At 40.3% G+C, this 21,376-nt stretch overlaps 1 protein-coding gene across 4 annotated transcripts in view; it reads left to right on the forward strand.

Annotated features, from left to right (window-relative positions):
• Window positions 1–21,376, forward strand: part of LOC146865554 (baculoviral IAP repeat-containing protein 1-like) — a 1,189,967-nt gene that overhangs the window by 998,323 nt on the left and 170,268 nt on the right. Inside the window, exon 14 of one of the 4 annotated variants that reach the window (XM_085632374.1) lies at window positions 19,208–21,308. The exons of the other annotated variants lie outside the window; for them this stretch is intronic. Within the exon in view, the coding sequence (XP_085488500.1) occupies window positions 19,208–19,236 (29 nt within the window). The 3' untranslated portion in view covers window positions 19,237–21,308. Of the gene's footprint in view, window positions 1–19,207; window positions 21,309–21,376 lie in introns of those variants that run through there. 4 annotated transcript variants of the gene reach the window in all.

Consider the following 21,376-nt stretch of genomic DNA (forward strand, 5'->3'; position numbering starts at 1 on the left):
TCTGCTTGATAGATGGGTTGCTGTACTTAATCGATTCTGATCACGAAGGGATTGTCAATGAGAGGCACAGAATACCTAGTGAATAAAGCCTCCAGCAAAAACATACCAGGAATCTTATTAAACCTTGACACAGATCAGGCATTTGATTGTGCAAGCTGGAAATACTTAAGCAAAGTCTTAGAATATACAGGGCTACGCTTGAGCTTAAAAAAATTGATTCTGATGAGTTACCAACTGGAAGAATTAGTCAATGGGAGGGGATCCGAACAGTATGTATTGTGGAAAGGAACAACACAGGAATGCCCTCTTTCCTCACTCTTGTTTGCGAGGGTAGTGGCCCACTAGCAAACAGGTGTTGGTGAAGGGTGGCGATTACAGGTATACCTTTTGGCCCGGATGAACATAAACTGTGTCCATTTATCAGCGAGATAATGCTGAATCTAACTGAACCAGAGAACTATATTTGCACAATTGCCACTGAACCCGAGCATTTTCAAAAAGAGTCTCTTAATCAACAGATATCAGACATGCTGACTATATCCATCTTAGATGATCTGAAAAATCAAGCTACAAACTTGTTAAAATACTCACGAGTGATCTATCGGAGTGGCCTACCTTAAAACATCAAATTCTAGAAGACTTCGGTAAATGGCACACACTGTATATCTCCTAGATAGGCGGAAATAATGCTCTTAAAATGAATATCCTACCCAGTTCTGTTCTATTTCTTCCAGGAACATCCTGTGCCCCTTTAAGATGGAGCAATTAGTAAACTTACAGAGGACATTGATCCATCTTTGCATGGGCCAGTCACAGGGCACAAATGAATATGTGTATTTGAATGTCACCTAGGTATAAGTAATGCCTGGCATGCCGTAGCATCCTACAAATATTACTAATCAACAAATATCTTGATCACTATAGAATGGACAGTGAGGGACTCAGATGAAAAGTGTCTCTTTATGCACCAAGCAGCTGTGGGCAAACCTTTGGGATCTGGCTTAGCCATCTTTTCCAGTGGCAAAGACCACACAACACCTATATTTCTACACTAGTAAATAATGTTATGGCAATCTGGCATGAAGTCACCAAAAGAGGAATATTTCCAATAGCACAAGCCATGATAAAATTAATTTCTCCCCTGGTCTACAGAGAGAACAGTTCAAAAGGTGGCGGGAAGGAGAGTGCCTACCCTATGAGATGTATTACACTGAAGCACATCAAGCCTTTTGCACAAAGCAAAGCAGGCCCCAAATTACAAAAAAACTGACAGACTGCAGGACATGCAATTTAGGCACTGGACCAAACAAGGAAGCTGCCACCACAGACCCGACACCGCTAGAGAAATGTATGACAGCTCACCTGGCCTCAAGAGGGATGGTCTCTGATATTTACAGGATCTAGTGAACAATCCCACAGATACAAATGGGTATACCAAGTAAATTCTGAAAAAAGTCTACAGCAGGATTTCCGTGTGTCAGGTCATGAGGAGATTTTTGGTGGATCATGAGAAACTAGCCTAAGTCAACAGACAGTGGGTTCACCAAATTGGTGAGCCTCAACAATTTAGAAAAGAAAAATGCTTTTCTAGAATCCCCTCACTCACCCAGGGTTGCCCCTAGGTGACATGCTTCATCATTGGGGCCATCCCAAGCATCTACTGCTTGGGGCGTGCTACGACTTGCGAGATTTACGTGGGAGCACTTTTTTGTGTGAAACTATGTGTTGTGCAGTGTAGAAAAGCATTTTTCTTTTCTAAATTGCTGAGGCTCACCAATTTGGTGAACCCACTGTCTGTTGACTTAGGCTAGTTTCTCATGATCCATTATCTATGGATCAATTGATTGTACTTTAATGATATAGGAAGACGAACCTAGCCTGAACCTCCTTCTCCCTCTTATTCTGACAAATATTACACAGCAAAAGCTGCGGGAGTTTTTCTTGCTCTTAAAGCAACCACTTCCAACACCCCCCCTTTTTTTACGCACTCAGACCACTGGACAACACAACATAACATCATGGCAGAAATAACAGGCCTCACATTCAGTGAGGAAGAAGTAGAAAGGATTATCTCCTCAATGACCCCATTAGTTGATACACCCAACAAGGACAACAATGAAGCTGCACAATGTTGGGACGAGCTAACAGAGCTCAAGAGGAATCAAATTAAAACAATAATTCATGGTATCATGATGACAGAATACCTCAGAATAAATGCAGCCCCAAGGGGCTTAATTGTGCGAAATGAGCCATTTATCTTCCAACAAGATAAAGCTTTCAAGAAGGACTGGTCGCCTATTTCATGGCATTGCACAAGAGACTGGCTTGTGTTGATCATTAAAACCGCGACACGCCTCTCGAATACAATGAAAGATGAAATACACACTTTAGAGATCAAACTAAAAACATATCAAACACCAGCAGAATTAAAAATAAGGCTGGACGAGCTCAACAAAACCATGACAGAGTTCGAAATAACACTCAAAGAAAATAAATACCAGAAACTTTAAAAAGACGGCAAGAGCTTTAGCCATGACAAAGCATACCCCTATACTAGGGATGACTACCAACTAACAGGAAGGAACCCAGAATATAACACGGACACAGATGGGTCAGACACTAGCTCAAACCGCTCTGACAATAGCTCTGGGGTAAGAAATAACCCAAGGGGATGCCACAATTTTAGAGGAAGGATGAGAAATAGGGGAGGCCAAGGAAACTATGGATGGCCACCACACCAACCCCCGTACCAAAACCCACCATACTTCTATGGCCCACCCCAATACCAACCACAACCATATCGATACTGGGAGCCTACCCCACAAAGAGAATACCCATAGATTCCTTTTTTAGGACACGGCAGAGGGCAACCAAGAGGCAAATCGAAAAGAGGACAACAGATACAATGGGCCCAACCACTGGAGACAGCACGGAGCCACACAAGGAACATGGGGCCACCGGAACAATCGAGCACCAGCAACAACCGAGTCTAGTGGTAAACCTATCTAGCTCTCCACTATCCCCAATACAACTAGGAATCTTGGAAAAGGGCATTGGTTTCGTGCCCACACCAACATTGGATAAATTCCAACTAAGTTGTGAAATAAACTAATTCATCAGGAAAATGAAACTGAAAATATTTGTTGATGGCAAAGAAAATATTGAAACACAAAAAGGCGATACAGATCTTCGTGTAAAATCAGCTTTCACACCCCCTGCAGCCACCCTTCCAGTAGAATTACTGGCTTTTGAGGAGGCAGTATTGAAAGAAATTGGAGAAATGGATCCAACGAGCCTGAAAGCGTTTCATAACACATCGAAACAAGAACATGAGGCCATTAGAACCCTGGCCAATGACAGAAGTATTACCATCAAACCAGCAGATAAAGGGGGAGGGATCATTGTACAAGACACAGAACAATACAGGCGAGAATGCCTAAGACTACTATCAGATGAAAGGAATTACAGAAGTCTCAAAGAAGACCCCACGGAAAGACTCAGAGTCGGGGTTACAAGCATGGTGGAACAAGCCCTCGCCCATGATTGGATAACCAAGAAGGAAGGGGATTTCTTGATCAATAAACAACCAACAATACCCTATTTCTACACAATCCCTAAAATACACAAATCCTTGGAGCAACCACCGGGAAGACCGATTGTGTCAGGAATCGGATCAATTTTAGAGCCTCTGTCCAAATTTGCAGATGCTTTTTTACGTCCATTAATACAAGCAACCAACACCTATCTAAAGGACACAAAAGCAGTTCTTTGCTTACTAAAAGACCTTCATTTCGACCAAACAAGCCAGATCCTGATAAGCCTGGATGTGGAAAGTTTGTACACAAGCTTACCCCATAAAGAAACATTGGATATCCTAGAAGAAACCGTGTACGGATCAACATGGCACTATCACACACCCCAACATGTGGTTCTTGAATGCTGCAAATGGGCACTGATAGAAAACTACTTCCGGTTTGAGGAACTACTCTTCCAACAACAACACGGTACTAGCATGGGGCGCACCTTTGCGCCGAGTGTGGCGGGTCTGTTTGTCTATCACCTCAAAGCACAAAAGATTCTTTCAGACCTTAACCCATTTCGAGGAAAAATTTCAGAATGGAAGAGATACATTGATGACATTCTGGTAATATGGAATGGCGATGAAACAGAAGCCAACACTTTCATCGAAGGGCTAAACCTACAGGATCCCTTCCTGAAGTTCACCCACACTAAAAGTAGGTGAGGAGTTAGTATTTTTAGACCTCAACATCTTTGCATCAGGTGGGAAGTTAAAAACAACAACACATTTTAAACCTACCGCTAAGAATTGCCTCCTACTATATGAGAGCTTCCAACCACGCCATCTCAAGGAAAACCTTCCCTTTGGACAGTTTCTCAGATTGAGGAAAAATTGTACAGAAACATCTGATTATGACAAACAAGCAAAGAAGCTAACTGAAAAATTAAGAGTCCCAAGACCATTGCAAAGGCAAAGAAAAGAGCAAGAAACAATCATAGAGATGCCCTGCTTGAAACCTATGAAAGGAATGAGAACGAGAAAGATAAAAGACCAATATGCATAACAACTTTCAACATAGCTTCAGACAACGTCTCAAAACTAGTGAAAAAACATTGGCGGATCCTAAACAGTGGAACTCTAAACATACCGACACCAATATTCTCACATAAAAGGGCTAAAAATCTGAAAGACCTATTAGTACACACTCGTCCAAAACCACAAACCAAAACCAACCAACAGGTATTAAGTACATTACCAACCGCCCACCATCCGTGTGGCAATTGTAGTGTCTGTCACCTCACTACCACCACCAAAAGAGTGTCCTTCAACACAGGCAAAACATGGGACTTGCGGAAATTCACTACCTGTAACACTATGGGAGTGGTATACCTCATCACTTGCGTGTGCGACCTACACTATGTAGGGATGACCACAAGAAAAATAAGCACAAGAATCTGTGAACACCGAAGTAACATCCGGTGCCACAGAGCAAGCACCAGGATGACGGCGCATTTCAATGACACACAACATACCCCTAATGACATGCAATGGGTAGTCCTTGAGCATGTAAAACCATGCGATAACCTGACACAGGTCCTACTAGAAAAGGAACAAAGATGGGTTTTTAAACTACGCACAGACAGAGGGCTGAACAAAAGTATACCTTGGGGACATTTCCTCAGATGACCCAAGTATACACAATCCTGATATGATCCACTGTGGTGTAATAAACCAGCTACACCGGGTATAAAAGCGTAGGAATCACGCCCAATCCGTTAGAAAACATAAAAAAGAGGACACTATAACTAAGAGAGTTAAGAATTTACTAAAAGAAGTGCAAAACTACTAGAGATTCTTATATGTGTCACTCCTAAATGTATGTGCAAATGTTATACATCATGTTAAATGTATTTGTCATGTATTTTCCCCAAGAAAAACACTGACTACAGTAAAAATATGATCAGAATACTTGTTTTTCTAATTAACAACCCTTAATTATGAATTATCAACCTTTATTTGCCAGACACGGGCTACCAAAAACATGCCCAATCCAAGATGGCCGCCGTTAACTCCCTCCATGAAAGGTTCGATTGCTGATTAATCAAGGGGTTTCTGGTTTTTACAAAAATATGAGGTAAATGTTAGGAGTAGTATTTTGATTATTAAGAAATATTTTTCACACCTATAGTGAGCCTCATAACCAAATAGTTACAATTTGGGAATTACAAATCCCAACAAAATGGCGCGCGCATTGTGCCAAAATCATGTTTTCAAACCATACACGCACTAGTCTTTTAACAACAATGCCAACATGACTTGGCGATTTACAGAATATAAAAACAGCACCGAGGCAGAGCCACGCTAATATGCCTGGGACTTACAGGTCCCACTGACGGAGGGATGCCGAGAACAGTAAGATTTACCTTGTTTTCTCTCCTAACAGGAACCCAATTTGGTGGTTATTTAAAACAAATCCAGCAGAGAGAAAATACTCTAATCCTAATGTGATTGGTGTTTCTTCCACTTTTCTCTCCTCATTTTTAGGGTCCTACAAGCCCTTCCACCCAGACAGACCATGGGGCATATTAGTGCTACCATATAAGTATGTTGATATGTCTATATGTTTGTACAACGTTACATGTTTAGTGTGTGTTTACTGTCACGAAGCGTGTCCAGGAAGATGAGTGTTTTTAAAAGGTGGTGTTTTTTTTTTTTAAAGGTGGTGTTTTGTAACCAGTTCCCTTTTCTCTAGACTGGAGATTTGTGTGATAACAACATGAAAACAAGCACTACTAACTGTTCCTTTTTAATAACATTAGATCACTTTCTTATTTTATTTTAAAAGGCACTGACAAGATGAGTGTGCCAAAACGCGAATACCAGCACCTGCCCATTGAGGCAGGATGTATTTTTCTAACCTGCATTTCTTTTTCTCTAATACAGATACTACGTGTTCATCAATAACCGTATGTATATAACCAATTGCACTCAATAGGCGCACGTTATTAGTCTAATTTTTTACCGTAATTGAGGTTTCTGCACTTGGTACACGTGGGGCTGGATCCCATGCTGTCCTGAAGAAGAGGTTAGGGGATACCTCGAAACATGTTGACAAAATAATAGGCAATATAACCACATAAGAGTTATATTTTCCTGTTATTAACCCCTTTTTATCTTACCAGCTAGGAGTAGGAATAAATTGTTAACTCACTAGTTAGGTATTTTTAACGATGCTTGGGATGGCCCCAATAATGAATTGTTGAGGCTCACCAATTTGGTGAACCCACTGTCTGTTGACTTAGGCTAGTTTCTCATGATCCATTATCTATGGATCAATTGAGTGTACTTTAATGATATAGGAGGACGAACCTAGCCTGAACCTCCTTCTCCCTCTTATTCTGACAGAGATTTTGGTGGGACATAAAAGCCCAAGCAATAAATGAAGATGCTTGTAAATTATGTATTTATCTGGTCACATTTTCTGCACTTTGAAGACAGAGGTCAAATGTCAGGTTATGTCTTCTGACAAATAGCTGCTTATGTTCTTGATTGGTGTTTAAAACTCGTATCACTTTTTAGTTAGAGAGAGAAAAGTGACATGTGACAATCTTACTGGGGCACAGAGTGTGAAAGGAAACCTGTGAAATCTATAAATGAACTGTTCACATTCAGCAGTTATGAAAGCTAAATTGAAGCACATTTTATAGTAATTCTGAAGTGGGATGGAAGCAAATATTTTAATAGGATTGCTGGAGCAGAGTTTTCTTTTAGAAAATTCTGGGCTTTTGAAGCTCTGGCATGTCTATGCGTTTTATTAATTTCATTAATAATTAACAATTAATTATTTGTCTTGTGAAGGTATGTTTCAATAATCAACTCGTTTGTTCTAACATAAGAGAAAGTTACATGAGGGTTAGCTTATGTGTGCTGTTCATGTATTTACAATAACGTGCAAGTTTTCATGTTCAAACGTTGCTGTGTGCTATTTATTTTGAGCACAAAACGCTGTCAGAATTAATGCTTTTTATGTCGCAAAGCTAGATAAATGCATACACATAAGGGTATTAGTGGGGTTAACACTGTTAAATCATTATGTTGTATTAACGTTGTTTTTATTTCTTTTAAATTAAGATGGTCTATTATGGCCTATGGAGGCCTAATTCTTGTTGGCTGATTTGAGAGCCTGGCCTCGAGTGAATATTTCTGTGATGTGGCAAGAGAGACCCCTGCTGGAAATCGGTTGAAGACAACTGACCGTAGTCCTTCTATAAAACTTTCCATGAGGACATCAGCAGTTTGGAGGATCTCCAAAAGAAATGATTTGTCCTTGGTGCACAAAGGAGCTTCTGAAATGAACAATGTGCTGAAGCCGGGTTGCCGAGGGAAGTGAACGAGATGGATACTTTAATAGTTTCTGTTTCTTGGTTCTTGTTCCGTGGTTTACGTATTGTGACTTTTCCTGAGCGGAGATTTCAAGATGTTGCAAAGTTACATCTCTTCCTTCTCGTTCTGCTCAGTGATACAGTTTTACTTGCCAATTTTATGTGAGTTTCCATTGTATTTTTCATTATAAAAACTGTTAGCTTAGGGAGGGCTCCCCCCACTCTTTCGTCGCCTTTGCCGCGTGAACTTGCGTTGCTGAGGCCTGATGCGGAGGACTGTCCTGAGAGACTTTACCGAGAGACTGGTCCTGACCCGTTCTGACACTTAGTTAGAATAGGTAACAATGAGAAATGATTTATTCTGATTGATTTACTTTGACTAATTTTAGATAAAGCAATATAACTTTAAAACATGGTGTTGAATATTCTTTCTTGTCAATTATTGGGTACATTTTGATTATTGTTGTTGTATAGTTTGTATAGAGTATGATTAAGGATAACCACTATAATCAGATCCTATCGTCCTAGATATAGATGCAGGGTTTTCCTTCCCACAGGTCTTATGCTGGTAGAGTATTTGAGTGTATGTTAGTGAAATGGGCCCTAGCGTATGAAGAATGTATGTGCGTGTAACTGTGAGATTACTCTATCTGTGGTAGTGGGCATATTTTTGATACCCTGATCTCTATCAATTTCTCTGGTAGCAGAGGATGGTTGTAGATGGTTGTCTTGATCTGATAAGATAAGATAAGATTGCTTGTAAATTAGCTTATTGATTATTGATCTATTTTGATGTTGTTGGTATATGTACTAATACTATATGTTGGAGTCGTCATGTTGAGTTATATGTAGTGCTTCTGGAATTTGGAAGCTGGAAGCAGTTCCGTAGTAGGGCAGAGGAAGGTGTATATGCTGCTCTCGGGAAAGACGGGATTGTAAGGAATTACGTGTGACAATTGAAGTTGCGCGTTCACATTGTCTGGGTTCGGAATCAGTGACATCGTCGTATGTTACTATTAGATATTTCTGGTATATAAGGAGTGTGTATCGTAGTGAAGGTTATCTGTGAAACTCTGGTCTTAAGTCCCAGGGATCCGTAAGGATTGCCGTTAAAGCTTATCGCGGGAGGAGTAATAGGTATTCTCTGAGCTTGTTTGAGGAACTGGGCAGAGGTAAGCTGCTTAGTTGTAGAGTTATAATTCTGTATAGAGACAGGTTGTGTTGTTCTCGAGAAGCAGGATTCTGTGTGCATGTACTATATTTTTCTCGTATGAATGTGCGTGAATGCATATACATTTATTGACTGTAAGACTCTTTGGATAAGTCCTAGAGAAAACGGTTATGCGATGTATGAAAGTTGTTCATTCTTGAAAAATAGACTTTCTTTTACTATTCTGTGGTTAGCGAAGCAGACAATGGAGATGTTTCTATGTTGTAACTAATAGATTTTGTAGAAATTTGGACACACGAAGTCTACTGAGAGTTTTGTAAAGGAGGGGTAGACGAGTGACAGAGACAGGAGACAGAGACTGCAGCGACTGTTGACGTCAGAAGGTCCGCGCACTGATTGGATAGTGAATCAGAATAGGGTTCGCGCTGAGATTGGTGCGTTAGTGTGAGTCGCGCAGGGATTGGAAAAGCTGTTTAGTGACGTAGACGCTCCAGGATTGGTGCGTTAGTGTGAGTCGCGCTGCTATTGGTTGAGAAACTCGTATTGTATATTTATAATACGGAGAGAGTAGAGAGTTTGATAAGCGCTTGCAAAAATGTATTACCAAGAAGAGAAAAAGAAAAAGACGTTCTTTGGAAAAGTTAAAAAGTGGTTTAGCAAGGATAAAGAGGTTAAAACAAGAGAGGGTGAGTTGTTACCTCCAGCGAAAACGCCTGCATCCTTCATGGCTGTGAAATATGGATTGCATACCTGTATATGGTTGCAGAATTGGGTTAAGTATACTAAAGAAGATGGTGTTCTAGCATTTCCAGAACATGGTTCATTTAATTTGGCCGTGTTGAGAAACTTACGGGAAAAGATGTTATGTCTTGACCCGAAGCCGAGACCTACACAGTTCGAGGCTTTAGTGGAATGGGAAGAAGAAGTTCATGACCGAGAAAAGCAAAGGTCTGGAGGGTATTATAGGTACATGTTTGGGAGGAGACATGATCGGGAAACACATCAAGATCGAATGAAAAGATGGCGAGATGCTTGTATGTCAGAGGGATTATATCCAATGAGAACAGTTGAAGCTTCTGCTCCTTCGACAGAAAGAGCTTCTGAGTCAGACATGAGAAGGTATGGAGAATATGAGGATGAGGTCTTAAATGACATGATTTACAAGAGACCACCTCCATATAGAACAGAACCAGATGAGAGTACACCAGTTGTTTCTCCGATAAGAGATACAGTTGAGAAAGAAAAAATTACACCTGAATCAAGAGGTAGTAGTTCTTTCAGGGAGAGAGAGAGTCGAGGTAGTGAGGAAAATGCTAGAAAATTAGCAAAAACGACAACAGAACTAGCTGAGAAGATTAGAGAGTTAACGAAGAATCTGGAAGCTGTTACGGTACCTGTAACTATAGGTCCAGTTATGCCTCTATTTGACAAACAGAGAGCAGGTGAGAATGGACTGGTAATTCCATATATTGCAAATGAATCGACAAATTCAGTTGGTCCTTCAGGAGATTCAGAGAAAAGGACAGGGAGAAGTGACCTGAGACAAACCAGACATGAAACATGTAGTGAACTATTGGATGTCAGTGAACCTAGTTGTTCAGGGATGCCGATTTTGGAACCGCAGAAAAAAGTGGTTCCAGTAAGAAAAACTGCAGAAATAACAGTGGACGATTTAAATGATTGGATGAAAGTTCTTCAGAAAAAGGATAAAGATTCACAAGTTATTGATGTGGTTAAGTTAAGAATAGAATTAGAAGAGCTTGTGACAGGAACAGTTCCAACAGAAATCCTGAAGAGTCATCATGATGGGGAATTAATGTTTATGTGCAAGAGCATAACATGGAGAGCAAGAAATACTCATGATAGACTAAGAGCGATAGCAAATGAGCAAGGAGTTGACATTGATAGAGTAAAGGCTTTGCAGAAAACGTACAGGATGGATTTCACTGAGAAAGACATTGAAAATTTGAATACTTCTGGTAGAACAGGACAGATTAAAGAAATGGTGGCATTATTGCGAAGATGGGGTGATGTAGAAAAGTGGAAGGATAGGTGGTATAAGAAAAGAGAGGAATCTGAAGATAGAACAACTTATTCAGCATTTCCGGTAAGAGAAAAAGAGAAACCAGTGGAGAATTATCCCATGAGAGAAATACCTGGAGGAGGATATGTACATGTTCCATGGACCAGACAGGATATTTTATCATTTACGAATGATTTCCCTCGATTGAGAGAAAAGCCCGTCGAGTGGTATAGGCAGGTAGATAGGTTTGTGAAATTGTCAAAAGTGCTGTGGGTTGACCTGAATAGTCTGTTTGATATAATTGTTCCAGCAGACTTGTGGACTGAGTGTAAAATAGTTGTGAGTTGGCCTACTGAGGAATATCCAAGAGATTCAAGAACAGGGGCACCAGATCCAGAAGTGATGAGGAAGTATGATCAGGTGATGGTATACCTGAAGAGTAAAGTTCCTCCAAAAGAGACAGACTGGGTTAAGATAGATCGAACACAACAGGAAGCAAAAGAATCAGTTCATGCTTTTTACGAAAGGCTGATACTGGCATTTAAACAATTCAGTGGAGATGAACATCTGGGTGACAAGGATTTGAGTCATTTTGTATACAGGTTTGTATATGGTCTTAGACCTGAAATTGGTGAGAGAATTCGTGAACACACAGTGGATTGGCAGAGTAAAAAAGTAGATGAGATTTTGAGACATGCAAAATATTTCAGTGATGAAATTGAAGCAAAACAGAGAAAGCTGAAAGAAAAAGCAATGTGGGCACAAGTGAAAGTTGCAGAAAGACAGGAAGCACAGTTAGTGGAACAGGCAAATAATCCAGGAAATAATGGAGGAAATAGACCGAGATTTGCAGGAAAAGGAAGGGGAAGTCTTGAAGAGGCAAAAAAGAAGTTCCCTTGTCACAACTGTGGCCAACTGGGACATTGGAGATCTGAATGTCCTAATCCACCATTAGTGAATAATGAGGGTAAATCCTTAAATCAACAGGTGCAGAATGATGGGAATAACCAGCAGCAACAACAGCAGAAAGTGGTGAGACAGCAGCAGAGTCAAGAGCCAAAACCGCCCTTACCGCAGAATAGAGGGGTACAAAAGTACAATCAGGACTCAGGATTCTTCAATGATGAGCAGGTAAACAAACCAAGACGTACTAACAAAGTACAGCAGTACTTGTTAAAAAGTGAAGGGAGTGAGTCTGAGGGTGATTATTGACGGTGCCGAGGAGAGGAAGAAGAGTGCATACTTGGTGCAACTCTAGAAATAGACCAGGCAGGACCATTTGTGGATGGGAAAATAAATGAGAAGAGTGTTACTTTTTTGGTAGACACAGGTGCGACAAGATCAACTGTCAGGTCAACAGATGTTAGAAATCTTCCTCTCTCGGATGAAGCAATCCAAGTAGTTGGTGTAGCCAATACACAGATCAGAACACGTCTTACTGAGCCAGTAAGAGTACAGATAGGGAAATTTTCAGACATGCACAGATTTATTGTCTGTGACACGAGTCCAGTGAACCTGTTAGGTAGGGACCTATTGTGTAAAATGAATTGTACAATTTTTTGTACACCAGATGGAATAGCTTTTGAGACACCGGCTGATGATGTTTTCTACCGAATGACTCTAGAGAATAGAGAAAATGAGTTAATTGGTGCATTTCCATTGTTCAATCCGGAGGATTTGCCTCAAGTGCTGAGAGACACAGTGAAAAGAGCAGTTTGGGATTTTACAGGAGAGGATGTGGGATTGATGAATAATGTAGATCCAGTGAAAATTGCAGTGAAAGAGGGAATTACATATCCTAACATTCCTCAGTACAAAATGACACCAGAAATAATTGAAGGGATAACTCCTATAATTGAGAAAATGATTCAGCAGGGAGTTCTGAGAGAACTACTGAGTAGTCCGTGTAATTCACCGATAATGGGACTGAAAAAGCCCAATGGCAAGTTTAGGATCGTGCAAGATCTGAGAAAAGTTAATCAAATTGTGGTGGCATGTTGTCCCATTGTGCCAAATCCATCAGTGATTCTGTATCAAATTCCACATGATGCTGAGTGGTATACAGTGATTGATTTGTGTCATGCGTTCTTTTCAATTCCATTGCATCATGACAGCCAGCCGATTTTTGCATTTAGATTTGGCCAGCGTATTTTAGCATGGTGTCGTATCCCACAGGGGTATACGGAGAGTCCTTCGATATTTAATCAGTTATTGAAGAAATCGTTGGAAAGTTTGATCATGCCTGAGAGCTCAGTGCTAGTACAATATATTGATGACCTACTTGTGGCATCAAAGACACGTGAAGCTTGTGAGGTGGATACCATAGCTTTACTGAATCATCTGGCAGATGGAGGGTTAAAAGTATCTCCAGCCAAATTACAATTTTGCAAGAAAGAGGTGCATTATCTTGGACATAATATTGAAAAAGGTCTGAGAAAAGTGACTACTGACAGGATCAGAATAATCAAAGAAATGAAAGCTCCGAAAACCCAGAGAGAAGTGAGGATGTTCCTGGGTATGGTGGGATATTGTCGTCAGTGGATAATTAATTTTTCCCTGATAGCAAAGCCATTGATTAAATTGACAAAAAGTGAAATGACAGATCCGTTAGATCTGGATGCAGAACAACTGGCAGCATTTGAAGAGCTCAAAACTAAAATGTGTGAGGCTCCAGCTTTGGGTATGCCAGACTATGAAAAAGAATTCGAACTGTACTGCAGTGAGAGGAATGGATGTGCACTTTCAGTGTTAATCCAGAAACATGGGCAATTGAGAAGGCCTATTGCATACTTTTCATCGACACTTGACACTGTAGCCGTGGGGTTACCAGGTTGTCTGAAGGCTGTAGCTGCGACATGCAGAAGCCTGGAACAGAGTGAGGGAATCATAATGGGGTATCCTGTAAGGGTATTCGTACCTCACAATGTGGCAATTCTTTTGACAAGAAGCAGAACTCAGCATATGTCACATAGTCGGCTGACTAAATATGAAAAAGTGATTCTGGGAGCATCAAATGTGACTCTGGAAAGATGTGTGAATGTGAATCCAGCGACACTCTTGCCGGATATTGAAAATGTGGGTATAAAGTTGGAAGATGATCATGATTGTTTGGATGTGCTTGAGTACTGTACAAAACCGAGACCAGACATAAGGGATATTCCCTTATCTGAGAATGACCATGTGTTGTTTGTGGATGGATCATGCCTGAGAAATGATAATGGTGTGCTATGTGCAGCATATGCAGTGTGCAAAGTTTCAGAGATCATGGAAGCATCACCATTGAAAGGAGTGAAATCTGCGCAAGTTGCTGAATTAGTGGCATTGACAAGAGCTTGTGAGATTGGGAAAGATATGAGAACAACCGTGTTGACTGATAGTCAGTATGGATTTGGAGTGGTGCATGACTTTGGCCAACTGTGGCTACAAAGAGGTTTCTTGACATCGGGTGGAACCCCGATAAAGAATGCTGAGTCGATTGGAAAATTGCTTGAGGCAATACAGCTGCCTAAGGAGTTAGCGGTTGTAAAATGTGCCGCACATGTTACAGGGGATGATTTTATCACTGTTGGTAACAGGTTTGCCAACGATGTGGCGCAGTATTGCGCTAAGACCAACCAATCTATTAACCGGAGTAGGATGGAGGAAATGTCTCTCCTTTCTGTGATGTTTACTAATGTCCTAGAAACGTGGGATGAAGTAAAGCAGTTACAAGATGAGGCAGGAGAGGAAGAGAAACAAGATTGGGTTAAAGCGGGATGTGCTCCAAGAGAAACAGACCATGTTTGGGTCTACAGAGATGGCAGACCAGTAATGCCAAACTCAATTTTGTCGTCAATGGCAAGGATGTATCATGGTCAGGGACATCTGGGGAGGGACGCAATGGTAAGGTCCTTTAAGCAGACCTGGTACAATGCAAAGTTTAGAACAATTGCGGAGAGCATTTGTCAAAGATGTTTGATTTGTCAGCAATTTAACACTGGGAAAAAGACAGTGGTGAGTTTGGGGACAATAGGCAGAGAAGGAGGTCCTTTTACAAGAATGCAGATTGATTTCATTGAGATGCCCCAAGTGAACAGACTGAGGTATGTCCTAGTGGTAGTCTGTTTATTTTCAAGGTGGGTGGAAGCTTACCCGACTAGAAGAAATGATGGATTAACAGTGGCAAAGTTACTGTTAAGGGAGTTGATTCCTAGGTACGGGTTTCCAGTTACAGTTGAGTCTGACAGAGGTAGACACTTTCAAAATGAACTCATTGGTTTGATTTGTGAAGCATTGAAAATACAGCAGAAGTTACATTGTGCATACCGACCAGAGGCTTCTGGTGTGGTTGAGCAGATCAATGGCACAATCAAGAATAGGATTGGAAAAATGTGTCTAGCCACTGGTATGAAATGGCCGGATGTGTTACCTCTTGTCCTGATGACAATGAGATCAACTCCAGATAGAACTACTGGTTTGAGCCCGCATGAAATAATCATGGGACGTGCTATGCGCCATGCATTCGTGCCTGTGAATAAATTGGTGTCAATAACTGATGACATGATTTTGGATTACTGTAAAGGCCTGGCTGACGCAGTTCATTCTGTGTTTCACCAGATTGGAGAAGAAGCTACCACACTTGAGAAGAAGCAAGCCCATGATCTGAGTCCAGGTGACTGGGTAAGGATTAAGGTGCACAGAAGAAGAAATTGCTTGATTCCAAGGTGGGGAAGGCCGAGACAAGTCATTCTGACTACAACGACTGCAGTAAAGTGTGCTGGAGTGAAGCACTGGGTACATGCAAGTCATACTCTGAGAGTTCCAAGCCCGAGAGAGGGAACTGGTGAAGAGTATTATGAAGAGTCAGATTCCAGTGATGGTGAAGATCCTGAAGATACAGAATCAGTGAGAAAAGAAGCGGAGAGAGCTTCAAGAGATTCACTGCGAGTATCAGAGGGAGAATCTAATTCTGTTATAGAGCCTGAAGTTTCAAGTAGCAGTGGGAGTAAAAGAAAAGAAAAGAGGAAACACATTGAGCCCACTCCTGAATCAGAAGAGGAGGAGATTGAAGAACCACTTGAGATTATCCTTGAAGAAACAGGGTCAGAAGAAGATAGAGAGGGACAGATTGCGGAAGACCCCCGAGGAGGTGTAGGGAACATTGATGAGGAGCTAGGTGAAGGGACAAGTAGACAGCAAGAAGATTGCGTGTCGGAGACCCGAGGAGGGACAGAAGTAGGGAAGTCTCAAACAGTGGTGGAAAAATCTGTGGAGAAAAGAAAAGCTACTGGGAAACGGAAACAAGAGGCACTTGAAACAGATGATGAAGATGAACAAACAGAAGGTCGAGTTCTGAGAAAGAGAACTTCGATTGGAGGAAAGAGTGTTAAACAATTGAGGCCGATAAAGGTTGTGAAAGGAGATCGTTGGCCTAACAACCGAGTAAAGAGGGTGAGATACAGAATAATAAGAGCAAATTCATCAGAAGCTGAACAAGTGAATGAAGTATCAAGTCAAACCTCAAGAGCTGAGGAAAAAGAATCAAAGAAATCAAAAGAACCAGTAGAAATAAGAAGAGTTAAAAGACCCAACCAAAAGTACAGATCACCGGAATGGTCTTATGTGACACTGTCTGAAGAAGGAAAAGAAGAGACAGTGACTCGAGATAATCCGGAAGTGGTCTTGAGAAAAGTGGTTGAGGAAGATACTGGTGAAATTCTGAAAGTACTCTTGACTGACATTGGAGAAGAGTCGAGTACTGAGGATTCCGACGTTGGAGATCTGATACAATTTGATGTAGAAGAAATTGAAGTGAAAAATGACAAGTATCCAAACTGAGTGAAAGAAGGATTCACTTGGATCAAGTGAATAAGGAAGTCATTTGGATAAACTGAAAGCTGAAGAGTTGCAGAAGAATTGAAGAAGTTCAAACAGTAGTGGAGTAGTAGAAGCTAAACTAAAATGGCTAACATAGAGGAGAATAGAAATAGATGTGCCTTTTTAAAGAGGTGGTGCAAAATGTGCTGCTGTTGTACTGGATTATTAATGCTTCTATGGGGTGTTTTAATTTTATTAGTTACTTTTGGAGTAGAATTTGGAATGGATATAGCAAATGTGACTAATGAAGAGAAGAATTCACAAAAAGTAGTTCCAATTAGAAGTAGTGGTTACATACACAAGGATAGGTCAATTAATAATTTTTCGAGTAATGTTTTTTCTAAACTGTTATATGAATATGTGAAGACAATGGAAGTGAGGGATTGCTATGTCTGCATGCAGTTACCTGCATCCGTTTCAGAGGGTGTTACTTATCACCATTTACCAGCTACATATGGTATTTCTTGTAGTATTTTGAGTAGTGTTTTTTATTTGTTAGGGAAAATAGATTATAAAATGTCTAATAGAGATAGTATTTTTGGGCACTTGCCAATGAACAAAGAGCTGAATCCAGCTAAAGAAGCTAACACTTTTGGTGAGATTTTTATTGAAGAAAAAGGACTAACATTAGATTACATTTTTAAGAATAATTTAACTTGCAATTTGAAAGGAGAGGAGAAAGCTTTCCTGGATATGGTTGAGGAAAGGAGAATGAACATGCATGAGAAAGGGGGAAAATATGAAGTGAGTGAGACAATTTGGGACATTGAGATGGGAAAGGAGTTGAGGAATGGGGCTAGTCCAACTTTGGCTCTAGATGCACCGCAGAAGGGTAAACTATGCATTACCAGAAGGAAATCCCAATATGATACATATTTTGTGGGAACTAGTGAGTGCCATGATACATACTTCATTGCGACAGGTTGGGGTTTCAGAGGTGGAGAAGATACGATTTTTCCAGGAGTGTACTATGTGTGTGGGAACAAGGCTTATTACAAGTTGCCTGACCATTGGTATGGCACATGTTATGTGGGCCTGGTTTTCCCTAAGATTTTTCATACGGATAAAGTAAAAGATGTGGAAGACATTAACCTTTTAACACGCTTTAAGAGAGAAACCTGGTCTGAAATTGTGGGTGACATTTTTGGGGTTTTAATTCCAGCAGTGGGAATTTCTTTAAATGCTTATGGAATCCGGAAACTGTCCACAGTGGTTGATCGCTTATCGACAAATACCGCCGGAGGGTTTCTTTTGGTGAATACGGAATTAAGTGCCGTACGTGCCATGTCCATGCAAAATCGACTTGCCCTTGATATTCTTTTGGCTAAGGAGGGTGGAGTTTGTGGAATTTTGAAAGTCCAACATTGTTGCACTTACATTCCTGATGAAAGTAGAGACCTGAAGGTCTATATCAAAAATATTACTGATTTGCATGAAGATTTAGTACCACTTGAGACTGGGAGTTTATGGACTAAACTAGCTAATAAAATGATAGCTGTTAAGGATTTTATTGCAAAAATAGGTAGTACTATTATAGGTAGAATATTGTTTCCTTTGTCTTGTATAATTGTTGCGTTACTGATACTAAGATTGGTGTGTGTGTGTTGTAAAAACAGGAGAGGGAAAGAGAAATTGAAAAATGAAAAGAAAAACAAGAATTCGAAAATTTCAAAAAGAGAACCAGAAGAGATTGAACTAGAAGAATTGAGGGAGAGTGTTTATTTAGAGACAAAGAGAGATGATGAAAGAGTGACTGGTGTTTAAATGTTGTCTAAAGGGAAGAGACATTTCTGATTTCCTAAAATGGGACTAAAATTTTCACTAATTTTTTTTTTGGGTTTATTTGGTGATAAAATCACCAAAGGGGGGATTGCTGGAGCAGAGTTTTCTTTTAGAAAATTCTGGGCTTTTGAAGCTCTGGCATGTCTATGCGTTTTATTAATTTCATTAATAATTAACAATTAATTATTTGTCTTGTGAAGGTATGTTTCAATAATCAACTCGTTTGTTCTAACATAAGAGAAAGTTACATGAGGGTTAGCTTATGTGTGCTGTTCATGTATTTACAATAACGTGCAAGTTTTCATGTTCAAACGTTGCTGTGTGCTATTTATTTTGAGCACAAAACGCTGTCAGAATTAATGCTTTTTATGTCGCAAAGCTAGATAAATGCATACACATAAGGGTATTAGTGGGGTTAACACTGTTAAATCATTATGTTGTATTAACGTTGTTTTTATTTCTTTTAAATTAAGATGGTCTATTATGGCCTATGGAGGCCTAATTCTTGTTGGCTGATTTGAGAGCCTGGCCTCGAGTGAATATTTCTGTGATGTGGCAAGAGAGACCCCTGCTGGAAATCGGTTGAAGACAACTGACCGTAGTCCTTCTATAAAACTTTCCATGAGGACATCAGCAGTTTGGAGGATCTCCAAAAGAAATGATTTGTCCTTGGTGCACAAAGGAGCTTCTGAAATGAACAATGTGCTGAAGCCGGGTTGCCGAGGGAAATGAACGAGATGGATACTTTAATAGTTTCTGTTTCTTGGTTCTTGTTCCGTGGTTTACGTATTGTGACTTTTCCTGAGCGGAGATTTCAAGATGTTGCAAAGTTACATCTCTTCCTTCTCGTTCTGCTCAGTGATACAGTTTTACTTGCCAATTTTATGTGAGTTTCCATTGTATTTTTCATTATAAAAACTGTTAGCTTAGGGAGGGCTCCCCCCACTCTTTCGTCGCCTTTGCCGCGTGAACTTGCGTTGCTGAGGCCTGATGCGGAGGACTGTCCTGAGAGACTTTACCGAGAGACTGGTCCTGACCCGTTCTGACACTTAGTTAGAATAGGTAACTATGAGAAATGATTTATTCTGATTGATTTACTTTGACTAATTTTAGATAAAGCAATATAACTTTAAAACATGGTGTTGAATATTCTTTCTTGTCAATTATTGGGTACATTTTGATTATTGTTGTTGTATAGTTTGTATAGAGTATGATTAAGGATAACCACTATAATCAGATCCTATCGTCCTAGATATAGATGCAGGGTTTTCCTTCCCACAGGTCTTATGCTGGTAGAGTATTTGAGTGTATGTTAGTGAAATGGGCCCTAGCGTATGAAGAATGTATGTGCGTGTAACTGTGAGATTACTCTATCTGTGGTAGTGGGCATATTTTTGATACCCTGATCTCTATCAGGATCAAAACAAATCTTTAAAGACACTTCACTTGGTGTTGCGCAATAATAACTATTCAATGCAAATTTAGTGGCCAATTCAATGGAAAATGTGCTGACAGTAAATGTCACTGCCTTGCCACTCTATGCTCTGGTTAGATTAAAAAATCGCCCGCCTCACGTCCATTAATGTTAGGTGGGTCGCAAATGTTTGTCGTTCTAGAAAGTGGTTTGTGACTCTAACAAGTTTGGAAAGCAGAGAGAGAGATTATACATAAAGAATAAGAGAGATTATAGAGGGCTATACTAGGACCCTTTAAAGTAACACCACCTAGAGAAACAGCCTACAAAATGCTTTTTCAATGGTACGACTCCCAAAAAACTCCATCACATATACACAGACATTTTCTGCACTTGCTTGAGATGTGCGTCAGAGATGCGGTTCAGGGACAGTCATTATGCTACACATGTGGTGAGAAAGCTATAAAATGATACTGTACTGGAAAGAAATTCTCGGCAAAATTAAAGACATATTGGGATACTAGATTCCAGAGGGCTGGTACTGATGGGAGTACGAGAAATGATGTACATATTCCACATAGATGATATACATATGCCACATAGGAAAATTTATTCACATATGCTGAGGCCATAAAAGCTTCAATTGCAGTGTACTGGAAAAGAGAGTGAACGTCCGAATATTTCACAGTGGATCTAGAGATTATGGCATATTTTTGCTATGGAAAAAATAGCATGCAACCTCAGATAAAAAGGAAAGATATTGGAAAGAAAATGAACATTACTACTCGATACTTTACCACGAACTGATCATTTGCAGCCTACCCCAGTAAAATAATATCATTGCAATTATTTGAAGATTTGCATTATTATGATATGTAATGTGCTGGGAGGATTGGTGCCTCCAAAATAGAGTTAGGTACTTAAGGACTGGTGGCCTTTCAAAGATGCACTTGCTCTACCCTCCTGCAGAACCTCTTTGTGCGGGAGACAAATCTGGGTGGGAAGCAAGATTGTGGCTAAAGCAGTGCTTGAGGTGGTGGTTTCCGGTGCTCGGCACCGGCACATAATTATCAGCATCGGCTCTAGAGACAGTCCATCACATAGTGACGCTATCTGTCTAATTTTGAGGTGAGAAAACAAAAGTGTTTATTAAGTCAATATATATTAAAAAAGAAAAATACCTGCCGCTCACACCATTATGTTAGCTTTGGTTGGCCTAGAATAGTCT

This window comes from Triturus cristatus, chromosome 2_1 (assembly GCF_964204655.1).
Source record: "Triturus cristatus chromosome 2_1, aTriCri1.1, whole genome shotgun sequence".
NCBI lineage: Eukaryota > Metazoa > Chordata > Amphibia > Caudata > Salamandridae > Triturus > Triturus cristatus.